The 26,117-nt window shown below is 36.3% G+C and overlaps 1 protein-coding gene across 1 annotated transcript in view; it reads left to right on the forward strand.

Annotated features, from left to right (window-relative positions):
* The window catches only part of THOC2 (THO complex 2), a 50,144-nt gene that overhangs the window by 22,313 nt on the left and 1,714 nt on the right, over positions 1 to 26,117 (forward strand). The window contains exons 14-40 of the mRNA XM_029959188.1: positions 165 to 206; positions 897 to 938; positions 1,781 to 1,911; positions 1,998 to 2,099; positions 3,177 to 3,261; positions 3,610 to 3,703; positions 4,180 to 4,260; positions 4,538 to 4,634; positions 6,401 to 6,518; positions 6,988 to 7,167; positions 7,711 to 7,875; positions 8,522 to 8,797; positions 9,208 to 9,349; positions 11,760 to 11,917; positions 12,503 to 12,631; positions 13,110 to 13,241; positions 13,327 to 13,511; positions 14,244 to 14,428; positions 14,732 to 14,834; positions 15,223 to 15,659; positions 16,505 to 16,563; positions 18,073 to 18,108; positions 22,242 to 22,379; positions 22,697 to 22,766; positions 22,845 to 23,002; positions 23,644 to 23,720; positions 23,824 to 23,871. Coding sequence (XP_029815048.1) covers positions 165 to 206; positions 897 to 938; positions 1,781 to 1,911; positions 1,998 to 2,099; positions 3,177 to 3,261; positions 3,610 to 3,703; positions 4,180 to 4,260; positions 4,538 to 4,634; positions 6,401 to 6,518; positions 6,988 to 7,167; positions 7,711 to 7,875; positions 8,522 to 8,797; positions 9,208 to 9,349; positions 11,760 to 11,917; positions 12,503 to 12,631; positions 13,110 to 13,241; positions 13,327 to 13,511; positions 14,244 to 14,428; positions 14,732 to 14,834; positions 15,223 to 15,659; positions 16,505 to 16,563; positions 18,073 to 18,108; positions 22,242 to 22,379; positions 22,697 to 22,766; positions 22,845 to 23,002; positions 23,644 to 23,720; positions 23,824 to 23,851 — 3,450 coding nt within the window. The 3' untranslated portion in view covers positions 23,852 to 23,871. The remainder of the gene's footprint in view (positions 1 to 164; positions 207 to 896; positions 939 to 1,780; positions 1,912 to 1,997; positions 2,100 to 3,176; positions 3,262 to 3,609; positions 3,704 to 4,179; positions 4,261 to 4,537; positions 4,635 to 6,400; positions 6,519 to 6,987; positions 7,168 to 7,710; positions 7,876 to 8,521; positions 8,798 to 9,207; positions 9,350 to 11,759; positions 11,918 to 12,502; positions 12,632 to 13,109; positions 13,242 to 13,326; positions 13,512 to 14,243; positions 14,429 to 14,731; positions 14,835 to 15,222; positions 15,660 to 16,504; positions 16,564 to 18,072; positions 18,109 to 22,241; positions 22,380 to 22,696; positions 22,767 to 22,844; positions 23,003 to 23,643; positions 23,721 to 23,823; positions 23,872 to 26,117) is intronic.

Below are 26,117 nucleotides of genomic sequence, written 5' to 3' on the forward strand. Positions count from 1 at the left end.
CACTTTCAGTTTATGAGAAAGCCCTTGTTTCTGTGGATATGTACAGTGGAATTGAGATTACTTGGCTGTAGGAATCTCTTGTACAGGTTTACTGTAAATCTATTTATGTAGTAGTTTAATATGTTTCTGACAAGAATGAGCAACATTTTAGCTATTTGCTCTAGGTTGGAACTGTGAAGAAATTCGTCAGTGACAGAGTGGTTAAGGTAACATAGGGAAAGTTATTTTTAATGCACTGTTGCCATCAGCATGTTCTAGTTGTGAAACTACATTTAACACACAGTAGAAATAACTGGAGGTAATTTGACTGTAAGTTAACCCATACAGTAGTTTAAAAGTTAGACTACTAACATTGCACTGCAGCTTTCATGCTTAAGTGTACCTTTAAAATAATCGTGCACTTACTGGTGTGATAGCTTAATATGCTTTTCATGGTGAGTGGAGCAAGAAGAGCAGAAAAGTAATTTAATAATGAAGACTAAAAGCTTAAGAGAATGTTACTGTGAGAGAAAGGTGGGGAAATAGTCTGTGGCTGTTGATAATTGCATTTGAAGTCCTGAGGTTTTTTTAGATAGAAGGTGAATGCTTAGGGCATTTTTTTTCCTCTCTCCAGTAAGAAAATTCAGATTTTCATATATAATAGCAAGTTTCCATGTAGTTTCAGTTATCATCTCTTTTTGGACAAAACTGTGCAAAGTCCCTATATGTGTAAGGAATGCATTTCATCTATGGATTTGAATTTCTGTTTAAAAATATTTTAATGCTGACAGATCTGGCAAATTAAACACTTAATATATGCGTGGCCCTGCAGGTTTGTGCTTTTGCTGAAGTAGCCCTTGTTCTGAAACTGCAACTGTTGTGTTAACTGTGCTACAATTAACATGTCTTTATTATAGTTTCAGTCTGATGGAAGCAAACAAGAAGATAAAGAGAAAATGGTGAGTTTATTTTGGAGGAAGGTGTTTTTATGGAAGATTGTGATTGTGACCAAATGTTTAACAACTGTGTGACACCTCTGTAAAACTCTATAGAGTTTAATGCTTTAATAAAGGTATAGCCTTGTCTTGATTTTTTTTTCTTAAAGGTAAATACAGTCTTGTATCAGGGGTTTGTTTTTATTCCTTTCCTTTTTTTTCCTTTTTTTTTTCTTTCTCCCTGCATTCCTCAGATCTAATCTTATTCTCTTTAGTCCGTGCATCTTACTTCTTTTCTCAGAATCAGCTGGAGAACCTCCAGCTATTTATTCTGTAAATACACTTTTCATGGTATCTAAAAGAATTTACTAGGGAAAGCGGAGAGAAAAAGAGAAATTGGAAGTAGTGGAGGTGTTTATTAGTATAGTGGTTATTTTTTTAACTTGGTTAATTTATTTACTTCTAAGTTATTGAATTATCAAGATTGTTCACAAGTGTCCAGCTGAAATCTAACTTAAGAAAAAACAAGTTTTTGTTTTTTTCTTAAATCAACAAGTGAGTTTTCAATATGAAGTTTATGCACTTTTCATTATTACTTGTTCCTCTTCTTTCTCACTTTGCATAATTTTCTGTCTTCCTGAATAATTGCAGAGAAAATTAGTCTCTTCAGGGTTTTTCACTTTTTGGTTTTTTTTTTTGCTGCTACAGTTATTCTAAAATAGCTCAATGCAAAAGAGAAATGTTTAGGCAAGTGTAAAGATGGGATACTGATAATATGGAAATTGGTACTCTGTCTGCATTGCATGCATAACATTCCTTCTGAGGCAATTCCTTGGGGGTTACCTGGAGTTTTTTGTTTCCCTCAGGAGACGCTGTTCAGCTGTTTGTTGAGTATCACTGATCAAGTCTTGCTTCCATCCCTTTCTTTGATGGACTGCAATGCATGCATGTCTGAGGAATTATGGGGGATGTTCAAAACTTTTCCATACCAGTACAGGTGGGTAGAATAATTAGTTTCCACTCCTTGGAATGATCCGTTGAATTGCCAGTACTGAACTTAGTTTTCCTTTCTAATCTTTGAAGGTACCGCCTTTACGGGCAGTGGAAGAACGAAACGTACAACAGTCACCCACTGCTGGTGAAAGTTAAAGCTCAGACCATAGACCGAGCCAAGTATATCATGAAGTAAGTAGTCTGTTCCCATAAATAGTTGGGAACTGTGATACAATGTACTGCATGTCACCAGCTGAAGAAAAAAGAACTTCATAAATACATTCGCTTTCTAATGACTCTGTAATTTCACTGATAGTCTTTGTTCATGAAGTATTTAATGTTACTGTTGTTAAAAATGTCAAGGAAGCAAGGATACAGACAAATTTGTCACCAACAAGGATATTTAATCTATGAGAAATGTCCCATTAAGTGATTTAAAACTTTTTGCATGGGTATGCTATTGTTTCATAAGTTACTTTGCTTATGGAAATATAAGAGTACAACATATTTTCTCTGAGTATCTCAAAAATCTTGTCGTGGTTTCTGTAGGTTTGGATGTAGGGCAGTAAGTTGAACAAAGTGATTAATTCTCATCTTCAGGTGGGCTCACAGCAATTTCAGATTTACATCACATTTAATGTCTCTGACATTGTCAGGAATTTGGGTTCTGCATTTGTTGTTGCCGAAAGCAGATGGTGTGGTATTATAATGTGGATAATCAGAACCTCTCTACATAGGCAAGACAGTAGTAGTTACTGGATTGGACTTGGAGCTGTGAAAGCTAGAAACAGTGATTTTGGTTCCCTTCTAACTTGCTGCATAGACCGTAAAACTTTCCCTCCCTTCACTTGTGCGGTGGATTTTGATTGTGCAAGTGTAACACAAAGAAATTATTATTGGTTTTCAGTGATCGGAATGCAACAAATATAAAATGATCTGTGGCTAAATTAAATTTTCAGGAGAGATTAGGATCACATGGTAGTTTTGTATGTGGTGCAGGTTTCACTGATGACTTCTGAAAGCGAACTAGAATATTGCCCATAGTAATACAGGGACAACTGGTGTGGTTGTACCATCTGAGTCTTGTGGGATTATCAATTTCTGATTCTCAGAGGAGTAGTATTTCTGTGTTTACATTTCTTGAAAACACACCTGCTCGTGAGAATTAAATCTCTGAGACTAATAAAGGTGTTTCTTCACTGGAACTAACCTGTTGTTTTAATACTCTTTTAGCTTGTCTATTGCAATAAAATGTGTTCTCTTTTACAGGCGTTTAACTAAGGAAAATGTGAAACCCTCTGGGAGACAAATTGGGAAGCTCAGCCACAGCAATCCTACAATTTTATTTGATTATGTACGTAGTAACATGTATTTGAATACTATTTCATACTAACAACAGATATTGAAGTGCAGGAAGGGACCTGCAGTTCTGATTTCAATATTTTTTACTTCTGATGCAAATTTTAACATCTAGTCATTTTTTAGTAGTGCACAGGTCTGAGATATGTTTTGCTGGTATCTTAAGGTACCAGAAATTAATGAGATCACCTATTGCTTTGACAGTGGCTTATGATCTTCTGAAATATGAATTTCAAAGCATGTTTTCTGTAGGTTTTGAAGACAAATATTGTTAAGTGGTTTTATTATGTGAAAGATACCAAATACTGTCCATGTTCAGCTCCATGTCTTTTGTAACTTTCAGATCTTATCACAAATACAAAAATACGATAACTTAATAACTCCGGTCGTTGATTCATTGAAATACCTCACTTCACTGAACTACGATGTCTTGGCATGTATCCTTTAATGGAAGTCAATACATTAGTTATTGATAAAGCTGCAGTTGTAGCCAGATTAAATCTGTTGTCTGTAAGTAAATACCTTCTGTTGCTTTCTATTCTCGTTGCTTTTTGCTGGAAATTTTAGTGAGGTTTGCAAATACCTTTGCACTTTTAGTGGATTATGGAAACCTCTCTAATTCTTTCACACTGGGAAATTATTGTTTATTTTTAAGGGATTTTCTTTTCTTTCACTCTGGTCTTGAAGGCATAACAATCTTGTAAATAGTACAGTAAATACTGCTTTGAAGTTACTATATCTTTCATGGTTTCATATTTTTATACCATAACTATGTTAGTGGATCTCCTGTATCATGCTTTCTATACTTACCTATCATGTTCATATATTACAAATCGTGGAGCCAGAAAAACAGATCTGTGAATCTTTTGTTTTTATAAGTTGAGGAAAAATATTGTCTTTAACTCCACTAAAGATTGTATCATTGAAGCACTGGCAAACCCTGAAAAGGAGAGAATGAAGCACGATGACACTACGATCTCGAGCTGGCTGCAGAGTTAGTATTCTTGGTTTATTTATTACAGTAATGTTTAAAATGCTTTACCCTCCCTATGATCTACTATACCATTGATCACTATGATCAATATTTCACTTGCACTGGTTAATCTTTTAAACAAAATGGAGAGCTGGCAAATTTAATCAATAGGAAAATAGTGTTTCCTTTGTAATGCAAAAATGCATTTATGGCTAACATCCCATATGTACTTTGTTAATGTTTATTTAATGCTTAGTATCCCATGAGGTGCAATGACAGCTGTTTCTCTCTGGTTTAGGTCTGGCAAGCTTTTGTGGTGCAGTTTTCCGAAAATACCCAATTGAACTTGCTGGTCTACTGCAGTATGTAGCCAACCAACTGAAAGCTGGGAAAAGGCAAGTCTTGCATAATTGATCTTTATAAATTCAATTTTTATAATGTATTATTTGTGCGTTTACTGGTATGTGGGCACTTGATGTAGTAGTTACTCTAGTAGTGGTAAAACTGTACTTACAGTAACTGGGAAGGTTAAGAAATTTAAATAGTGGAAAGAATAATGTCCTCTTTAGTACACTTCTCCTCTAATTGTATAACTGTGACATTTTTTAAGTATTCATTTTTCATCTGTAACTTACTTTAATAGTTTTTTTAACAGCTAACCAGATGGGGAGAGACCCTGCCAGTCTGTAATTTTATCGTAGGAGTTATTGTACATTATTTAAAAAACAAGTATCCAATATAAAGGACTGTTACAGTTTTAGTTTTTCCTTTCTCATAATGTCTTCTCTGTAGAGACAGCTCTTAACATCTTATTTAAATACTTTATCCAATGTGTATAGTGGCAGTTGACTTGCTTTTTCATATGCCAGTGTAAATCATAACTCAAAAAATACTTTTAAACAGGGTTTGCAACTAAAATTTTCCTTTTGTCTTTCCATTGTCATCACTTATATTATTGTTTCATTTACTTATTTAATTTTATCACATAGGTGATTATCAACCTTTTTTCTAGTAGGAATCCCCATATGGTTATTGAAAGGTAACTTACCAATGCTGATAACAGGACGTGTTATTTTAGGGTATTTTTGTTGAGAAATCTAGTTTTTTCCCCTTCCCTGCAATGTAGACAGTCTCATATGCTCCCCTGTCCCTAATTTGTTTTGTTTTGATGATGGTACAACCACATTGAGCTACAGAGGAAGGGTAAGTAATGTTTATTGTCTTTCCCCTGAATTAGGACTTTAAGTATTTGGGGGAAAAAAAAGTCTGTTTAGTACTTGGGATCATAAAAATAAAATGGATTTACCAGTAGGACCAATTCCATAGAACTGCAATATTCAGGTATTTGAATTGGAGTATATCCTGGTATTGCATATTTCCTAGACAAAAAACATGCTAACCATGTCAGGAATAGCAAACAAAAATGTAAGCCATATAAATTATTTAAATATAAAGCTTTGTTTGGAGGGCATGGGTCAATGATTTTTATAAGCAGGTCACACAAATCTCAGAAGTTACTGGAAAACGTTTCTCAGTTGTGTGGTTGTGATACAATTTACTATACTTGTGTTGAGGAAAGGTCATTGTCCTTATGGAATTCAGAGCAGGAGGTAAAGCCTAGTCTCTGGACAGGATGATTATTGTTTTGTGTGTTGTGTATGTTAAATAAAAGAAAACAGTTTTCTGTTTTTCCAAATAACCTTCCCAGACTAACTTTCCCAGTACATTTCTAAGGCTGTGTACTGGTTTAGAAACTTTTTAGCATAATAAGAAAATATTCCATGTTCATGAAATAACTGTATAGATACACTTTGAAACATGGCAGACAACAAAAGGGAGCAATAAACTTTATGATTAATTTGATGATACTTAAAAGTTAATAGCACCATGTTCACTATCACCTTCAAAAACAATGAAGTAACTGTTCTGAAGGGGTTCTAAAATCCAGCTGCTGAATTGCCTGCATTACTTTTAAGTACTAACTTTTTGCTTGCAGTAAAGAAATCCTTGTGCTCAACATACTAGTTTTTTTCTTCAAAAAGAAGGAAAATTTTGTTTTAATGTGCACTGTAATGTTGCTTTGTAATGTGTTGAATGTCATAGCTTCCATTTCTTAAACAAATTGTCTTGTTTTTACTCCACTTTTTTGTTTTCTGTGCAGCTTCGATTTGCTTATTTTAAAAGAGGTTGTACAGAAAATGGCAGGGATAGAAATTACTGAAGAAATGACAATGGAACAGTTGGAAGCCATGACTGGTGGAGAACAACTGAAGGCTGAGGTGTGTTCATGTTAAATAGAATAATAGCTGTTGCTAATTAATGGTGGTTCTATGAGCTCTGGCAGCATGGCTGAGAAAGGTGGTGTGCTTTCATCAGAGAGTTTCCCCCTCCATTGAGCTTACAAGGCTTGAGACAGGCAACCAAGACAGGCATGTGAACCTGAACTGTGCATCACACATCCTGTTAACAAGACATGGCAGGCCTGTGACCTGCAGCCTGTGTCCTGCTGGGACAGCCCTGCTCTGGGGTGAGCAGCTCCCTGGGAAGGGGAGTAAAAGAACTAGTTAACAGCAAGCAGGACTCGTTAGTGTCTGATTCTTCTATCCCTACATTGCAGTACAAGACCCAGGGAGTTTTACTGATGGACAGGAAACTGGTGTTAATTCATCAGTATTCCTGCAGTCAGCACACATGAATTCCATTTCTGAGGCATCATTTTCAAAGTTGGGTAACTTCTGTACTGTGCAGGGTGGATACTTTGGCCAAATCAGGAATACGAAGAAATCATCTCAGAGATTGAAAGATGCATTATTGGACCATGATCTTGCCCTCCCACTGTGCCTGCTTATGGCTCAGCAGAGAAATGGTGTGATCTTTCAAGAGGGAGGGGAAAAACATCTGAAGCTGGTGGGAAAACTGTATGATCAGGCAAGTAAAACCACTTGTGTTTATGAGAACCCCTCCTTTTTGTTAACTTCTAGTATATCAGCACAATATATAATAATTCATTACATAAAAATATCCATTTATATGTAAGAATTCAGTACAATAAATATGAATATATAAGAATTTTAAAATTAATTGCAGTGGTTGTATTACTAAAGTACATGAATGTATTAAATATATATTATATTGACAAGTGACTTCCGAGTAAAAGATCAAAGCATCCTTTGTCATAAAAACTTAAATTCTTTTTTGAAGTTGTCCATCATATTTTTCTGATCTTACTTTGGTAGTGGAACTTCCTTTTTTTTTTAAAGAATGCTATTGCTGCCTTAGGCAGTAGGAGCTAGTTGCATTCCATTCTGGTAGAACAGAATGCTCTTATAGAGTTCTGCTGGCTTTAAAATTCTTGCTCTCCTGTGTGGCGTTGGAAAAAAAAAAACAAACCCAAGCTTTCAGGCTCTCCCTAACTTAATTTTTGAACAAAATAATACTGTTTGCTAACTTTTTCTATCTTTTCACTTGTAGTGCCATGACACCCTGGTACAGTTTGGTGGGTTTTTAGCATCCAACCTAAGCACAGAGGATTACATTAAGCGAGTGCCTTCTATCGATGTTCTGTGTAACGAGTTTCACACACCTCACGATGCTGCGTTTTTCCTCTCAAGACCCATGTATGCACACCACATTTCAGTGAGTACAACCCTTCCACTTGTCTGCTTTTGGTGTGGCACTGTTAGGTGTTACCAGCAGATATGTTAGGTTCCTGATAAAATTTGCTAAATAAAACTTGCAAAGTTTTATGAGTAGAGTTAGAAATAGAAGATGTCCTCAATCTTCTTAGAAAATGCAGCCCACATGTCAACTTTCATACAACTGACAGAAGTTGTAGCTAACAAAGTCACCTTTTCTGATGTCTTGGGTCATCAGTAGGAGTTCTCTCCCTCCGTATTCCCCCATAGATGTAAGCTCTTCTGCAGGTGTTCTAGATGGATTTTTGCTGTGGAGGAAAGTGTTGCAACTGCCAAATGGTGTGGTAACTCCGAAAGTGTCAGAAATAAATTTGCTCCTTCATCTAAAATGCTAAATATGGAGAGCAGATTTTACTTGGTGTAGTGTAATTCGTTACTATAACAACAGGTAGCAGCATCAGTGAAGACAGATGAATGCTTAAAGTTCTGTGTGATGTTCTTCAGTGCTTTATGTACATAAATGACATTGCATGTGTGTAAATGTTATACAGAAAGGTTTCTGAGAAAAGTTAAATTATATTGCTAAAGTTTAAATTTTGTTTGTGTATATAGATTACAGTTTATTTTTCATATTTTCTAATCCACAGTCAAAGTATGATGAACTAAAAAAAGCGGAGAAGGGAAATAAACAGCAGCACAAAGTTCACAAATATATTACATCGTGTGAGCTGGTGATGGCTCCTGTTCATGAAGCTGTGATTTCTCTGCACCTCCCCAAAGTTTGGGATGACATCAGCCCTCAGTTTTATGCCACATTCTGGTCTTTGACAATGTATGACCTTGCCGTCCCACATAGCAGCTATGACAGAGAAGTCAATAAACTGAAAGTCCAGATGAAAGCCATAGATGACAATCAGGAAATGGTATGTTGATACAGTTTTGTGGTCCAGACTTTCTTTTCATGAAGTATTATATTGAGGTTGTTTAGATCTGGGAGGTTTTGTCACCTGGTTCATCCATGCTGATTTGTCACATTAACATAATTTGTATTTCTTTATAATTCCCATGTTAAAAGTACCAATGACTCCACTTAGTGAAAATTACTAGAAAATCTCTTTCAGAAAGCGGTTCCTGACACCTGTATCTGTGGGTTGTCTGTTTGCTTTTATCTTTAGTCAGCCAGTGTTCATAAAATCAGTTGATTACTAGAGCAAAACACTACTGAGTGAAATGGGAAGGTTTTCAAATATTCTTTAGTGTTAGTGGGAACTTATTGCTCTGTTTATAGCAAATGTTAGTATAACAGTAAATTAGTTATGTTTACATTTTGTAGCCTCCAAATAAAAAGAAAAAAGAAAAGGAACGTTGCACAGCTCTGCAGGACAAGCTCCTTGAAGAGGAGAAGAAGCAGTTGGAGCATGTGCAGAGAGTTCTACAGAGACTGAAACTAGAGAAAGATAACTGGCTTCTGGCAAGTAAGTGTGTCCAGGGGAAATGCTGTGGATGTTTTTGTAGTTATCACTGTCCCCAGAATTTGCTTGCACTAATAACCTTAATGGTTATTTGAAAATTTGATCTCTTTATATGTGAGGTCCGTTAGCGAGGTAAATTTTTAGCTAGAACACACTGCGTCTGTGCAAATGCTGAGGTTTTCAGAGAGGTGTTTTGTTTATTTCTTGCCATGTCAAGACCTTTTAAATATTGCATTGATTTAAGCAAAAGTAAGAGATTGACCAATTCAGTGGAAGGTTGTAATTGCAAGCTGGCTTGTACTTGCTAACTGCAGTTAGAATGCTGCTGAGTTAGGATAATGGCTACTTTACAAGAAATAGGCATGTAGAGTCTCAGTAAGTGGTTTGCATTAACTTATTTTGAATCCTGTGATTAGGAGCAATATGCCAGTGTTTGGGCAGCAGCATAAGCCATGTTCCAATGTCAAGATAAGTATTGTGGCAGCATAACAGCACCACACAGCAAACCAGCATGCACGTGTTTCATATGGCAGATATGCAGGAGGCAGAACCAAGTTTTTTCTCCTACAAAGCCTCTGTAATGTTTCATGTTGATTGTGAACTCTGCTTGATATGGTTAATCTGAAATGTTTTTCTCTGGTCAGTTTTCTTCTCTGGATGAACTTTGAGTTTGTAACTGGAAGTAGTAGTTCGTCTGTCCCAAGAAGCCTAGCGTTACCCAGTGGAAAAGAGTTTTATTGTCCGACTCGTGTAAGATCCACCCAACTGATTTAATGAAGAAACACTGACAATTAAATCAAGAGAAGTTATTTCCCTATAAATGTTTAATGTACTGGTGTGGACAGCGAATGAGCTTCGTGAAATTACTGGTTGAAAAATTACTACCTGACTAAAGCTTGGTCTAGAGCTTACGTGGTAAATTTGTCTACTTAAGGAAGCACCCGAAAGCATGTAGAAAATTGTGTAGATATGATCTGTATGTAAACACATACTCTTCATAGTACAAGCATTTGTGGGATACTGGGAATAGCTTATTATTGGCTCTCGAGTGCTCAGGCTTCAGCTGCAAGAAGTTTCCCAGTATTGTATCCAGAGACAAACTTACTGTTTCAGCAGTTTCCCTACTGAAATAAATAATCTGTAATTGTACTATATCAGGAAATTGAACAGCACATCCACTGTAGTAGTGGTTTTTTATTATTACTTTTAAAAATTATTACTATTAATTTTTTAAAGACTGACTTCTTGTGTAGAAAATTTTGATAGTGTTTGTATCATTAAGAATAGGTTAATTTTTGGCAGAATAAGTAGACTGGTACCTTAAACAGTTGGAGACTGGCTGTTCTGACTGGCTGCTTACTTGCTCTATTTGTACAATTTTTGAAGTAACACACACTTGATTGTTCTGTGAACTGTGGTTCTCTTCATATATTTTTGTTACAACCTTTGAGGAGTAGATACTAAAATTAAACGAACTTAACATGAAGTTTTTAGTTAGTAAAAGCTGACAGTCCTTTCTTGAACAAGTTTTATTCCATGAGCATCACAAAATCGAAGCAAGTAAATCCTGGTTATTAATGACTTATGACCTGTGCAAAACCACCAATTGGCCTCATGAGGATCATGGCTGTTCTTCCCTCTGAAGGCATCCCAGTCTTCAGTTCCGTGCTTTCATCTGTATATTTTATTTCCAACCTTCCTGCTGTGCTGCACATCCCTCCTAGTTTGTTTTTATGCTCCTCTTTGCCATTTGAGGACCAGTTTGGGAATGTGTTTGGCTATTGAGTTTACCAACTAGTGGTCTGTCAAATGGAAACAGGTAACTCAAGCATACAGTGCAGTCTTTTACTCAGTGCTAGAATGAAACTTTCACAAAATGTGTGTATTGGGGTGGTGGTTTACTGAAGACTGTTCCTCTTTAAATTCTTCTAATTGATTGATTGGAAAAATGATTCTTAATGGATTCTATATAGAGAGCAAGTTCTTCAGTTTCTAAGGAAACAGAGCTGAAAGTCAACCCTATCTAGAAAGGTGAAAGCAAGTGTAGGGAAATAGCAAGTGGTGTTCCTTTTGTTAATGTGCACAATTGGAGCAGGTGGAGAAGTTTACTGAAACTTTTCCAGAACCTGTTTTTTCCTGCATTGTGTAGTAGAAGAATTTTCACAATAAGAAATAAACATTTGCTGCATCCACCCTGCTATCCTTCCCCCATCCTCAAACAGTTACACTTATTTTGACTTTCTCTGATGAGTACCAAAGATATGTCTGGAATACCAAGCGGCCAAGTGTACAAACACCAGAGTATGGATGTGTGATAACTGAACTTCTTGGGAAGAGAGTAGCTGGATGTTAACCCATTCATTTACTTTATTTTTCCTTTCTTTTTTCCCTCTCAACTTCTTTGTTTTGGAAGAATCTACCAAAAATGAGACTATCACCAAATTTTTGCAGTTGTGCATATTTCCCCGGTGCATTTTTTCGGCAATTGATGCAGTTTACTGTGCTCACTTTGTTGAACTGGTGCATCAGCAGAAAACACCCAACTTCTCCACACTTCTCTGCTATGACCGAGTAAGTAGCTACAACTGTGTATATGTGTATGTGTACATCATTACCATGTGAACATGCCAAACTAGTGTCTCCACTGCCTCCCAGAAGAGGTAAACAAATAATTACTGAAGTTTAATTTCAGAATCTGTAACAATCAGAAGTTCACTTTTGTACTTCAGATCTTACAAACCAAGTTTTCTTAAAGCTTCAGGGGGTTATGTTTGTGTTTTACCCTAAGACTCTAGAGTTTCAGAGCAAAGTCATTAGCAGTCATAGGAGTTGCTTTCAGGTTTTAAACCTTTTTAAGTACTCTACATTTCCATGACCTCCTCTTAGAGGAAAACAAAACAGTTATGTCAGTGAACTATTGAACTATTGAAAACTGTGTGTCAACAGCAGCTGTACACAGTGCTTAGATTCTGGGCTAAGTGTGAAAGACCAGCAGTTGGGTAAGAAAGGCTTGAAAACAAACAAAATATTTTATAAGCAATTTTGTGTTTTATTTAGAAGCCACCCTGATGGCGATTTAGATGAGAGAAGTTTGTGATTCTTATAGTTTTTATTGTTCAGTAAAGTCATAGTAACTTTTTCTTGCTCTGTTCACAGGTTTTCTCTGATATTATATATACAGTTGCAAGTTGCACTGAAAATGAAGCCAGTAGATATGGCAGGTTTTTATGCTGTATGCTGGAAACCGTGACTAGATGGCACAGTGACAGAGTCATATATGAAAAGGTATGTGAGCTTCTCCTTGGAATATGTAATGGCCACTTGTGTAATTCAGCCCAATAAAAATGGATTTAGTGAAATTTAGTTAGATTTAAAAACAGTGTGATTGGATTTTTCTGCCAGTCTAATTGTAGAATTAAATTTCTGTAATTCATGTAGTTTTGATAGAAGTAATTTTGGATAGTGTTAAAAATATATTGGCTAAAAAACCCCTTCTATTTCTGATTTTTCTCATAGCTTGTCTTGAAGATAATTTAGGGAACATATGGAAACTCTCCTAATACTCCTTGCAAAAAAACCCCTAGTTAAATTATGAATAATCTGTTCTCTCACCCACAACTAAAATGTTGATATAAACAAGGTTTTAGAAGAAAAAAAGTGTGTAAGTCTTGTAAACTGTGATTGTCTTATTCTTTAGAATTTAGAATTACCAGTTTTGTTTCCTGAAAAATGATTTTTTTTCTTTTCTTTGATGCATATGTAGGAATGTGGCAACTATCCAGGCTTCCTGACTATATTACGGGCAACTGGATTTGATGGTGGAAATAAGGCTGATCAATTGGATTATGAGAATTTTAGACACGTGGTACACAAATGGCACTATAAATTAACTAAGGTAAATAGAGATACAAAAACCCTGAGGTTTTTGGAAGCTTTAATAAAAAAACAAACAGCTTCATTAAATTTAATGTGTGTTTTAGGCTTCTGTGCACTGCCTGGAAACGGGTGAATATACACATATCAGAAACATCCTGATTGTGCTGACCAAAATCCTTCCATGGTATCCAAAAGTGCTGAACCTGGGTCAAGCCTTGGAAAGAAGAGTACACAAGATATGTCAGGAAGAGAAAGAGAAGAGACCTGATCTATATGCATTGGCTATGGGGTAACAACAACTTACTTTAAGAAAGTGGTTAAAAGTGGATCGTGAAAGGCATCTAAAGACTCGGAACTGTTACAGTCCTAACATTTGATTTTTACCTTATCACAGAAGATTCGCTATCCTGCGTCTCGGTGCTGGCAGTGTGAATGAAAACATTCATTTTGTGCTGGATGATCACTAAGTTCCTTTACAAGACTCTAGTAAAACACTTTAAATAGTACAGATTTCCACCCACAGGGGCATAGCTGTATTTTAGAGAAATAGTATAGCAGCAAGGAGATAGGAGAGATAGTAAAATGAAGAAAGCCGAGGGCTATTTCTGCAAGACTGCTTAGATTTTGAAAGTTTATATGATTCTAAAATGCTTAGTTACACGTTCCATCTTTCTGTGGTGAACGTGGAATCATCCTTGTGTGCCTGAGGGGGCAGTTCAGGTTGCCCGAACAGTTTAAGTTTTGTCAGCAGTTCCATGTGTTTGACAGATGTGTGTGTGTGTGTGTGTGTGTGTGGTGGTGATGAAGAGGGTGTGGAGGTAGGGCTGCTTCTGTGTCTAGTGGGTTTGTTTGTTTTTCTTTTTCTTTTGAGCTCATCAATAAAGGGGGAAGAAACTGCGTATCAGTTAGGAAAAACTGTGAAATAAATAACAGATGAACTGTTAGATTAGATCCTCATTTAAGATTCAACCCATGTTTTGCTTTATGTTTGTGCATATTTAACAATCTGTGCGACTTGCAGCTATTCTGGACAGTTGAAAAGTAGGAAGCCTTTCATGATACCTGAAAATGAATTTCACCACAAAGACCCACCTGCCAGGAATGCTGTACCTGCCACAGTACAAAATGGGCCAGGTGGTGCTGGGATGACAACGTCTCTCACAATAAATACAGTTAGACTGGAAGAGGGCACTACTGAGGAGACTGGTAAACACACCTATGATTATTATATGTTTATTTCTTAGTAGAGTTCTTCTGACATTGCAGGCTTGTCTCAAAATTTGGCTCATTAAGATGAAAAGAAAAAATATAAATGTGATGCTAAATAGGGTCAGTGTACATTCTTTATTTTTACTTGATTTTGGGAGGGGGGTGTTCTTAATCTCATTGCCTATTTTAGCTGCTACCTACACATGACCATACATGAATATGCTTAGCTACTTGTTTTATTTTAACCAATAGGATGTGTATTAGCTTGTTAAAATAGAGTTGTTCTCTTTTTTTAAACAGATAAACTGAAGGAGAAGTCTCAGGGTGTGGTGAAAGTTATTAATAAAACTGTCAACGCTACACCAAAAGTGACAACAAGCAATGGAAATAGTGCATCTAATAGGTGAGAAAAACTATTCTTACTCATTCTCAGTTTTCTTCCTTCCAAGCCACAGCACTCTGCTTGAAAATTACCTGTCTTTTATTTTTACTCTTAGGTTCTGAATAGATTGTTTACATTTCTTTAGAGTTTAATAAATTAGATTATTTCTTTCAAAATACACAGCTGTACTAATCAGACATTGTTGTTAAATGCATTCCATTTTAACTAAACAGAGATAAAACAAATGAGAACATTTGCTTGATGCTGTTCTGATAAAGAAACAGCAAATCTGAAATCTCGCAGTGACTGCTTCAGAAAATGCTATCAAACCTTAGAAGTAAAACTTTGGTGATAAAACTGGAGGTGTGTTTTGCATGCATGCTAATTGGCCTTTTCATTTTCGATGCAGCAAAATTATTAAAGAGAAAGATGATAAAGAAAAAAGCGGGAAGGAAAAAGATAAAGAAAAAAAAGACAAGACTCCAGCTGCCACTCCGGAGATGAAGGCACTTGGGAAGGATGGGAAAGATAAACCGAAGGAAGAACGGGCAAACAAAGAGGAGAAAGCAAGAGAGATCAAGGAGAAAACGCCGAAATCTGACAAAGAGAAGGAAAAAGTCAAGAAAGAAGAAAAAGCTTCAAAAGAAGAAAAATCCAAGACGGTTGTTACCATCGTTGAGTCAAAGTCAGCTGCAGAAAAGGAGAGAGAAAAGGAGCCGTCCAGAGAAAGAGATTTGGCGAAGGAAATGAAATCCAAGGAAAATGCTAAAGGAGGAGAAAAGGTGCCAGTAGCTGGGTCCTTGAAGTCACCTGTTCCCCGATCAGAAACATCAGAATCTGAAAGGGGTAAGTTTGGATATCTGTTCTTGCCTAGAAAAACAGAATGTCACTGGAAAGTCACTGAATGTCAGAAAATGCTAGAGAAGGTGAAAAAAAAATCCCTACATAATAACTGGGATTTTGGCATTGGCATTTCAATACAGTATCTAAAATAGGTGGTCAGAATATCTCCAAAATGCAGACCATGAAGGTGTGAACTTCATGTGTCTTCTGTGAATGCTTGCTTTCACAAAACCTTTAATTTTTTTCTACTATAAGTCTAAACAGTCTTTTATTAAAATATATTTGTAAAACTTTGGCCTTTCAAGTTTTGTAAAAATGTAGTGCAAAAACCTCAGTAGTGTACTCTGAGAGTTTTATCACAACCTTTGTATTGGAAGAAAAGAGGGAGAGTGGAAGATGTAGGTCTGTGTCCTTAAGAAGGACACAGGAAGCTTTATTACTTCTTATGTTAAGGGTTAGCAAATCCTTAATGTTGATACTTTAAGCTTTTATGATCTGAGGTTGATGTTGAGTTTTATACTTGTGCTGCTTAAGACAAACCACATAAGGGAGGGTTGTAATGCTTTTTGTTGGGTTCACCTTTTCAGGGTCTTCAAAGCAACTCTGAAATTCAGATACTGACTTCTGTAAAGTGGAAGTTGGAAGTGAGTGTAATTTTGCAGCAGTTTGCTCACTTCATAAAGAGGGTCAAGGCATGCTAGTAACTCTAGATAGCTTAAGCAAAACAAAACTTGGTGGTGCAAAATGAATTCTAGCTTAAATTGTGTTGGTACTTCAGAAAGTGATATTATTTGATTCTCCTCTTTTAACTGTGTTTGAGTAATGTCATTGTTCTGTTCTTTCCTCAGAACAAAAACGCCGCAAAGTTGATACACATTCTTCTCCATCACATTCCTCAACAGTAAAGGTTAGTATAGCCTGAGGAAGGCAGCACCCATGTTAGGCTCACGAGTTTGGGATGCCAGTATTCGACTTCCTTCAAGTTTTGTGCCAAGTATACACTGGAACCACTGGAGGTTTTTTGTTGCATTAGAAAATGCATTCCTTTTCTTTATTGGCGGACTGTCTTTTTTCTATAAAAATATTTTTTAATTAACCAAAATAATGCTTCAAGGACCTAGCACAAATTTTGTAAAATAGTGTTTGGAAATTGCAAGAGAATTTTTACACAGAAGTGCCTCATTGCTTTAAGCAGTCAGTTTTTTTGGAGTGCAATGGTAGCTACAAGCAAATGAGTCTTTGCAACAGAGTGGAGCATATTTTTCTGCACTTCTATTGAAGAATCTGTAGCACTGAAGATTCCTGGATGATACGGGATGTGCGATACCTCTGAATTCATCAGGCTTCTTGATGAGCATCATACCGATATGTGCCTTCTAAGGAGGAGTCTTGAAAGGAGTTCCATTTTAAAGTCTCCTTGGTGATCAGTTCTCCTGTAGTTGTATATATTCAGTGCGCATGCAGCTTCTGTTGTACCTTCCCTTCGAGGTTTGTTTATTTCCAATGGGTTCCCACCATGTTGAGCCCTGCGTTACGATAAAACCAGATGTGGCAACCAAGCCTCCTACCCAGCAAAGAGAAACCCCAAGCATTCAAGCGCAGCACAAAACCATGGGCGTAGCCTACTTGAAGACTCAGGGTAGCCATTCCTTGCTCCATATTTATATTATTTCTAAACCATCTATGTTCATGGAATCTTTGAATTTGCAGTACGTTGAACATTTAAAACTGTAAGTTACTAATACTTCGTCAAGAGCACTGTGATGGATTATGTGGGTCTTTAAACTTCACCATCTTACCAACTCTAGAACAACCTCTTCTTTTTTTTTTTTCTGTTTTTTTTCAAAGAGTACATCTTTTTCTGTGTAAGATTTACTTGAAAGATTTAGCTTAATTTTGGAAAACTCAAATAGCTTTTACTAGTTTCGAGGAAACAGGTGACAGTGATAACTTCTCATAATGATCAAGTTTTTCGTAAATGGCAGCGTAAAGTCATTCTAGAGTGACTTCTACCACATTTAACTGAAAGTGGAGAAGATACAGGTTTAAAAGTATTTTAAGCCTGTTTCACCTCTGGTTCAGCTATGTTCAGAGTTAAGACTGCCTTTTCTTTATATTTTGTCTAGACAGAGAGTGTTTTTTCACTGTTTTAGAAAGAAAGAATTAGATACAGACACATTTTGTAGTTTATTTAGTAAGAGTCTAGAGAATAGATATGACTGTCTTTTTTTTCCCCTTCTTTCTTTTTAATAAGTATATCAGTTCCTAGCTTTATTCAGAGTACAGTATTAACATAAGATTTATTCCAGAAGGAGTAGCTGTTTTTTGTTTCAAGGGTACGGCCGTGCTTCCCAAAGTCCCTCTGGTTTCTGAAAACTATTCCAGCTCACGTGTCATCTCCGTTCATTTTCTACAGGACAACCTCAACGAACTCAAGGACTCTTCAGCAAAGGTTTGAATCTTTTAGAAAGCACCAAAGTTTATTTTCGTGTTTTGTTGCAGAGAGAAGTTAACTTTTGCTCTTGTGGCAAACTCCATAAAATTCAAATTCCATTCCTTTAGATGTTAGTATATTAACAGGGATTTTTTTTGTCCTACTTTAAAAAACCTCTATACAGGAGAAAGGGTTGGTTATGTAGAAACAACAAAAACCCCTTGAATTTACCATTCTGTCAATATTTTGAAGAGATTTTATGGGTCAGTATCTTTTCTGTTCCCCTCTGAAACTTGTAAGCATATAGAAGTATCCTTATGGTTAAGTCATTCATTTGGTTGAAAAGCTAATAAATAGCTAAAATAGTTATTACAGTAGTTTGGGGAGTTTGAATATACAACTTAAAAAACAACAGCTTAAAACAAAGAATATTTGAGGCATATCTCTGGAATATCGTTCCTCTTTCCCCATAGAGTTGTATTCATGTTTTTGTGCTTTAGTACTGTTTCTAAGCATCACAGACAACCTCCTAAACTATCACCTTTATGCATTTGCTTCCTGTAAATGCTCTTCAGATTCACTATCTTAGGAGAAGGAATACTAAAGAATGCTCTCAGGAGTTCGTAGAATCAGAATCCCAGGCTGGCAGGGACCTCAGGAATCAGCTGGTCCAGCTTTTCTTGGCAAAAACATGGTATAGGCAAGATGGCCCAGCACCCTGTCCAGCCAGATCTTAGTGTCCAGTGTTGGGGAATCCATCACTTCCCTGAAGAGGTTATTCCAATGGCTGATTGTTTTTCCCATGAAACATTTTCCTCTTGTGTCCAATTGAAATCTCCCTGGGAGTAATTTGTACCCGTTACCCCTTGTCTTCCATGTCTCCATCCTGTCTGTAGCCACTCTTTAAATACTGGGACATGGTGATAAGATTACCCCCAAGCTTTCTCTTCTCTCCTAAGCAAACCCATTCTCTCTGCCTTTCCTTATATGCCAGGCTTCCTGGGCCTTGGGTCATCTTTGTGGCCCTTCCCTGGACCATCTCCAACCTGTCCACATCTTTTTTGTACAGCAAAGGCCAAAACAGGTGTGGCCTGACAAGCCCTTGGAATATTGTATTTTAGACAGATTCTGAGACTGTTCTGTTGCTTTTTTGGAACTCAAGCACATAATAACTGTTGAACAGTAACAGTCACAACTGCAAATGTGCCAGTACATCCAGGGTATGTGACTGATGGGAAATGGATCTGGTCTTCTAAAGTTCCTATAAAGATCTTTGATTGCACAGTCAGTACCAGTGTGTAACTAGACAGTGCAAATATTTATCACTTGGAAAATGCCAACCATTTGGTCTTCCTGGATAATTTATGGGTATATCTAGGATTACTTATATTCACTTAATTTAAAAATGCTTAATGGGTTACCACTTCCTATTCTGTGTTTACACTGTTGTTTTAATTGTAGCTCTTTTTGTGTAAACAGTGTTGAGAACACTTTGTATGTTTTCATTCAAAATAGCTGTGAGTCTGTAATGGGCACTTGCTGATGGATTTTTAATTGAATCCTTTCAATGCCAGCTATACCTGCTTATAGAGAGAGTGTATATAGGAAGTGTCCTTTTAATCTTACAGTTGATGAAATTAGTGTCTATAGATTGAATCCAGATACTTTTATAAATCATCATCATGGTATCTTGTATATTTAATTTTTTTAATTAAAAGATTACAATATTTGTGTTGAGCTCAACTCTATCTGTAGTGTGATATATGGGAGTGTATATAATCTCACTCTTCCCTCATTTATTCCACTGGCTAATTGAAATTTTGCTCACGTTTTCGTTAGTTAAGCCAAATTTTTAATTAAAAATATGTATTCTGCTTGTTAGCACATTGACGTAATCAAGCAGACAGTGGAGCTATTTGTAATTAAATGATTAACAAACAGCTTTATTTTTCTTAATTTGAAAAGTTACATTTTAGAAATAACTCTGTGTAGACTTAGCTGGAAGTGTATTGCAGCTGGAAGTGTGTGACTTTTTAGTGGATTTATTCTTTTAGTGCTTGGGGAGTGGGGTTGTCCAAACCTTTCCTTCCTCTCCTAAATGCTCTTTTCTAATCTTTCTACTTAATGAACTAATCTTCATTCTTCAGTGCCATTCTAGCAGACTTAAAGCACTTCATGACAATGTTCCCTGAACATGGTGTAAGACAAAACTCTCCTCTTTACTGCCATGTACTTGTTTGGGGAAGGGATGGGATATTCAGAAACCTGTAAGATATGAGTTCAGCATCCACTGAAAGTTTAGAAGTCTAGTGCTGTTGTCTGCTTATAGGCTTGCTTTTTTTCCTTGCTTGGCTCATTTTCCAGAGGCAGACCATGGAAATGTTGGTTTACATTGCAGGTTATGAAATAAATGGTGCCAGACTTGAGTTAGGTTTGTGTTTATTCTTCTTTGTCATTTGCCCAAGTTACACAATGTACAGCAGTGCCCAAAATTTGATGTGGTTTCAGTTGGCAGCACATCTAGAAGCAAGTTGATAAAGCTGTTCTTGTAAAGCTGGGGAAGATGGATGTAGTTTTCCAAAACTCTGCATTGGAATGGTTAGAAGAGCAGTGGAACCTCTCGTGAACAACCATGAGAACATAAGAAATGGAATAGGAGAAAGCAGAGCTATGTGTTTGTTTTCTCACGTGGAAATCATCTCTGGGAGACAACTGAATGGAGCTGCTTAGAGAAAACGTGTTTGCAGGTCACTGTCAGCAAAGAAGGGAGCAAGGATAAATTTACTTGGAGTAAGGAATAACAAAAGAGGAGGAGTGAGGGAAAAGAACAAAAAGAAAGACATCCAGTGAAAGAAGTATTGAAGGTTCAATCTCTGTTGTAAGAGGAAAATAAAATTCCAGTTAAGCAATAAAGGAAAACAGACCTAACATTGTCAGTGTGACTTTTAACATAGGACCAGTAACATCAGGTTTTGGTAAGTTAAATATTTACTGAAACTAGAGAAGGACAGGATTAATTAAATTAAAAGAATAAAGTTACTTGAAGCTCTAACTAGTTTGGTTCAAGTGATTTCTAGATTGTTCTAAAGTAATCTTTCACTTACCTATTTCGTTGGTGTCCTTTTATGTAAAGTGTCTCAAAAAATAAATACGGAGAGCATTTTAATAAGAAGATATTTTTTTCCCCAAATAAAATCGTTAGCTTATGGAACTGGAGAAAGATTAAAGTTATACTGATTTAAATCTGTGTGCTGCTATAACTTAAAACCAACTTCCCTTGGTATTTGATAGACTAACTTAAAATGTGCTCTTAATATTTCTTAATAAGATCTAACTTAAAACTGTATTTAAAAAGACAGATTTAGTGACTAATATGTATTTATATAACATATGTGCTACCTTCTATGTATATATATGTAAGTATACATACATATATGTATATTTATATATATACAGTAGCATTTAAACTTCATCAGGTGTTACATTTGACATTACTGTGACTTATTTTTCTATTCTCCTCCCCATGATCCCAGTTTATATTCAAAATACTCAACTTTGTGAAACTAGTATGTTTTACAGAGCTTATCAGAATTGGTTAAAAGAGATTGTGGAATAAATCTAGAACACATTAGAGAAAAAAACAATTCTTATCTGTGTTCAGCTGGTTTTATCATTTGAAGTTTTGGAGTTAGACGAAAAGACACATTATTCAAAATATTGGTTTAAATACTTGGTTGGTAAAGATTATTCCTTAAAAATCAATAATAGCTTGTTTAAGCAGCTGATTCCATTCATTCATTTCAGGCAAGATTGCAAGTGTTAACTCCAGTAATGTGCATATCCTATTTCTGTAGCTCTGCTCTCTGATTTGTGTTCGTGCATCCAGCAGTGCTGGTGAACAGCATTGTGTGTATTTAAATATAAGTGTTTCAGTTAAGAGAAAATATTCTTGAATTTCCAGTGTTGAGTCAATAAGCTGTAGGTTAAATTATAGATGACAAGTTTGAACGTGTCTTCAATCACTTTTTGTTTTGCTGCTAAAATATTTATGTTTAATTTTGGTCTTTGAGCTAGATCTAATATGTTAGACTTTTTATTTACACATCTAGCAGTACATATTAATATTTGGTGATGTTGCCTTAATTTAACAGCACTACATAAACCACACCACTCCAACACTGTCCAAGAGTAAGGAGAGAGAAGTGGAGAAGAAAGATATGGACAAGTCAAGGGAGAGATCCAGAGAGAGAGAGAAGAAAGATGAGAAGGACAGGAAAGATCGAAAAAGGGTTGGTGACATTTTTAATGAACTAGTTTAGACAGCTGGTATATGCTTGGGAAGTCCTTGCAGTAATAATTGGCTGTACAGCCCATCTGAGTAGAAGTGACTCATATCAGAGCTGGGTTTTTTGTTGTTACTCTTTCAAAGGTCGGTTTACAGTAACACATTCAAAACTTCTCCCCCTCAAAACCGACCTCAAGAAACTTTACACAAGATGTAACAACGCAGTTACATTTTACATATTCAGCAAAATGACACTATAAGCAGGTGCTACTTCAGGAGTATGTTTTAGTCTAACATCTGCATAATTGTATTTGGTGCCAGGATCATTCAAACAGTGACCGAGAGGTACCGCAGGATTCAACGAAACGACGCAAAGAGGAAAATGGCACAAGTAGGTATTTAACTTTTTGTGTGTGTGTTTATTGGGCTTTTACTTGCTGTGGGTTACAGCTTTCTGTTCTGTTTTTAGCTGGTTCTTCAAAACACAGCAAAAGTGAAAGTCCTTCTGATTCCCCTCGCTTAAATGAAAAAGAGAAGGAGAAAAACAAATCAAAATCTTCAGCAAAAGAGAAAGGTGATTCAATCAAGGCAGAAAAGATGGAGAAGAGTTCCTCTGGTAGCAAAAAGGTAAAATAAGATGTTTTAATTTTGTTGATGTTTTTGTTGTTGTTGACAGAACAAGCTGATTTTTTTTTTCTCCCCTAAATTTTATTGCTGCTTTATGTCCTAAATTAAAAAGATACACTGTGAATGTATAGGAAAACGCTTCTGAAACTTCTGATATCTTGTGGCTTTAAATATTTCACCAGTCACTCCTTGCAGGATAAGTGGAGGACTAGTTAATTTTTGCAGTAACCAGGAAAATTCAGAACTTAACCTTCAGGTTTTGAATAATCTAGAATATTTGCAGACTCCTGTAGAGAGCAAATAGATAAAAGCAGGCTTAACTTACATTTACCCAGTCTGTAATTCAGATTTTCATGTGCATGTGTCAGCACAGCTTTTTTTTTGGTGAAAACAAGTAGGTATGTTTTAGTTGTGTTTGTAAACCACCAAACAGTAGTTGCCAGTTTTAGCTCTGGTGCCAGTGGTCATCAGAGAACTGGAAGAGGAAGTTAAAATAAAGTCACAGAAGCTGAGTACTGTCATTTTGACTGATTTTTTTTTTTTTTTAACTGTGTCCAGTTGTAATGTTAAATGTTACAGTTCTAATCAGATTGTACAAAGTGTACCATAATAAGCTGTTTCCCATATGTGTATTTTTAAAGGAATCAAGACATGATAAAGAAAAAACAGAGAAGAAAGATAAACGGGACAGTGCTGGAGGGAAAGAAGAAAAGAAACAATATCCTTTTACACAGTAGTATTTCAGAAAATTACTGAAAATGATCTTCCTTTTATTATATGTAGCAAAATACAAATATTTTTTTCCTTAACATTGAATCTACTCATAAGTCTTCAGACAAGCATAGATAATGAAGATTCTTTCAGTCAAGGTAAAAGTTTTTATTATTTACTTTGTTTGGTTTGGTGTCTCCCTTGGGTCCTGTTGACTGGTAAAGGATATACAGATAAAACAGCCTGAAATCACCAAGGGGGCTGGGTGGGGTTTTGGTTTTTTTGGTTGTTTGGTGGGGATTTTTTTGGGCTGATTGTGTTTTGGTTTTGCAGTGGTTTTTTGGATGTGTGTGGTTTTGGGTTGGTTTTTGTGGGTGGTAATTTTTTGGGTTTTTTAAAATTTCTACTCTAGGGGAAAAAACTTCCCCATCATCAGCACAGAGGTTATATAGATGCTGAATTCTTTTTTTTGGGGGAAAAAAAAGGCAGGGGGATGTGCTGTGTCAGGTCAGCAGTGTTTGGTGGAGTTGCATCTTTGTTACTTTTTCCAAGAAAAGTTGCCATACCAAAAAAAAGGTGAATCCACATGATCCTGAGAGTCATCAGTCTTCATAATCTACTTGTTAATTAGGAGTGTCTTGCCTAATATGTTGTAAACTCAAGTTTTGTATCCTCTTCTTGCTTAACAAAAGCACCAGCTTTTAAATCAAATTGCTACATAGTGTAGTAAGTCAGTTCAGTATCTCTGCTTAATCTTTTATCTGATCAGATCTGAGGAGGAAGAAGATAAAGGAAAACTTTGGCATAGAAGCATTGACTATTTAAAGAAAGAAAAGAAACTTCAGGGTATTTTGGTTAACATGTATTCAGACTGGATCTTTTGGAAAAGTCAGTTGTTCTTTGAAGTTGATGGTACCCTGAATAATTTAGGGTTTGGTTTTTTCAGACCTATGCATATATGTGGACCCTTATATTTTGTTTTACAGGAGTGAGGGTGGGATTTTTTCTCCTCTTTGCATTGAGCCATTTTAAGAGTTTCAAAATATTTTGTTTTCAGTTATTTGGGAAGGACAATGCCCCAGGAAACTTAAAATTAGTTCACTTGACCTGTGCAACTTCAGTCACAGACTGCTATTAATCTTTCTACGTAAAGCAGTGGTCAGTTTTACATTTTAAAAAGTGTGATTATGTTGGGTGAGCATGAAAATGACTGATAGTATTCAACAAATATCAAAGAATGACTTCTTCCTCTCGTGATTTTCACAAATTGCCCAAGTGCTTTATAATTCTTGTGTTTGTTCTTTATTTAGAATTGATGAATTGTTTCTATTAAAACTTTGTAGACTTTATGAGCAGTCAAGAAATGAAGTAGAAACAATTTTTTATTCAGCCACACATTTTTCATGGTTTGAGGTTATTTGCTTTCATTAGAGTGATATTGAAAAACATATAAGACAGGCAGTTTTCCTTTGTGTCAGACAAACCAATACTGTTAGAGAGGGAAGTTAACATTTTTGAATACACACGTTCTTTGTCTCAGATTTTGAAGGAGAGTTGAGATGGCTGAAAATTATTCTTTTCATGACTGTCTTGGCTGGTCTGGAAAGTGATGCTACCACTTACAGACAGGATTTGCTATGAGTCCCATTGGAAGATGGGGATATTGTGAGTGTGGTCAGAAACTCACAGTTTGCCCAGAGAGGTGAGAGGAGCTGCCATCCTTGGGGTACTCCAAACCCAACTTGGCAGGCCACAGCCCTGAGCAACTGCTCTAGTTCATTCTGCCTTCTGAGCAAGGATGTTGGACTGGACAGTCTTCAGAGATCCCTTCCAACTTCATTGGTTTTGAAATTCAATTATATGGATATCAAGTTTAAGAATACTTAAGGCAAAATTTAGCAGTGAGATTTATTGGCTGTGGGCTCTGAAATGAACATTGCTCCTTGTAGTGGTTGTCAGGGAAAGATTGTGACGTAGTCCCCAGTTCTTCTGTTTGCCCCTGTCTAACAGAGACCAAATCTGAAAGGTGTAAGTGCTTTGCTGTTGAAAATCTTTGTTCAAGAGGCCTAAGGATTGCAGGTTTGCTTACATAAACATAGAATGTTTTGATGAGGGTCCAACAAAACAAACTAGAAACAACATTTGAATTCTGAAATCTTTCAATCGTCTGGAAATGTCTTCTGGAAAAAGTCTCCACTCGTGGATTGTGGCCTCAAAGAGCAAAGGGGGGCTTATTGCAAAAAGGGTCTCCTGTTCCATTTGGTGTCGTGGCTCCTTCACCCACTGAAGGTGAGGGCACATGAGGGGTTTTGGGTAACAAGGCATGTGCTGATACCATGTGCTCTTTGAAAAGTGTTAGTGGTAGAAAGGATGGGAGTTCAGGTTATTGCTTCTTAGTACTAAT

The sequence above is a fragment of the Manacus vitellinus genome, unplaced genomic scaffold (assembly GCF_001715985.3).
Source record: "Manacus vitellinus isolate BGI_N305 unplaced genomic scaffold, ASM171598v3 scaffold_19_pilon, whole genome shotgun sequence".
Classification (NCBI taxonomy): domain Eukaryota; kingdom Metazoa; phylum Chordata; class Aves; order Passeriformes; family Pipridae; genus Manacus; species Manacus vitellinus.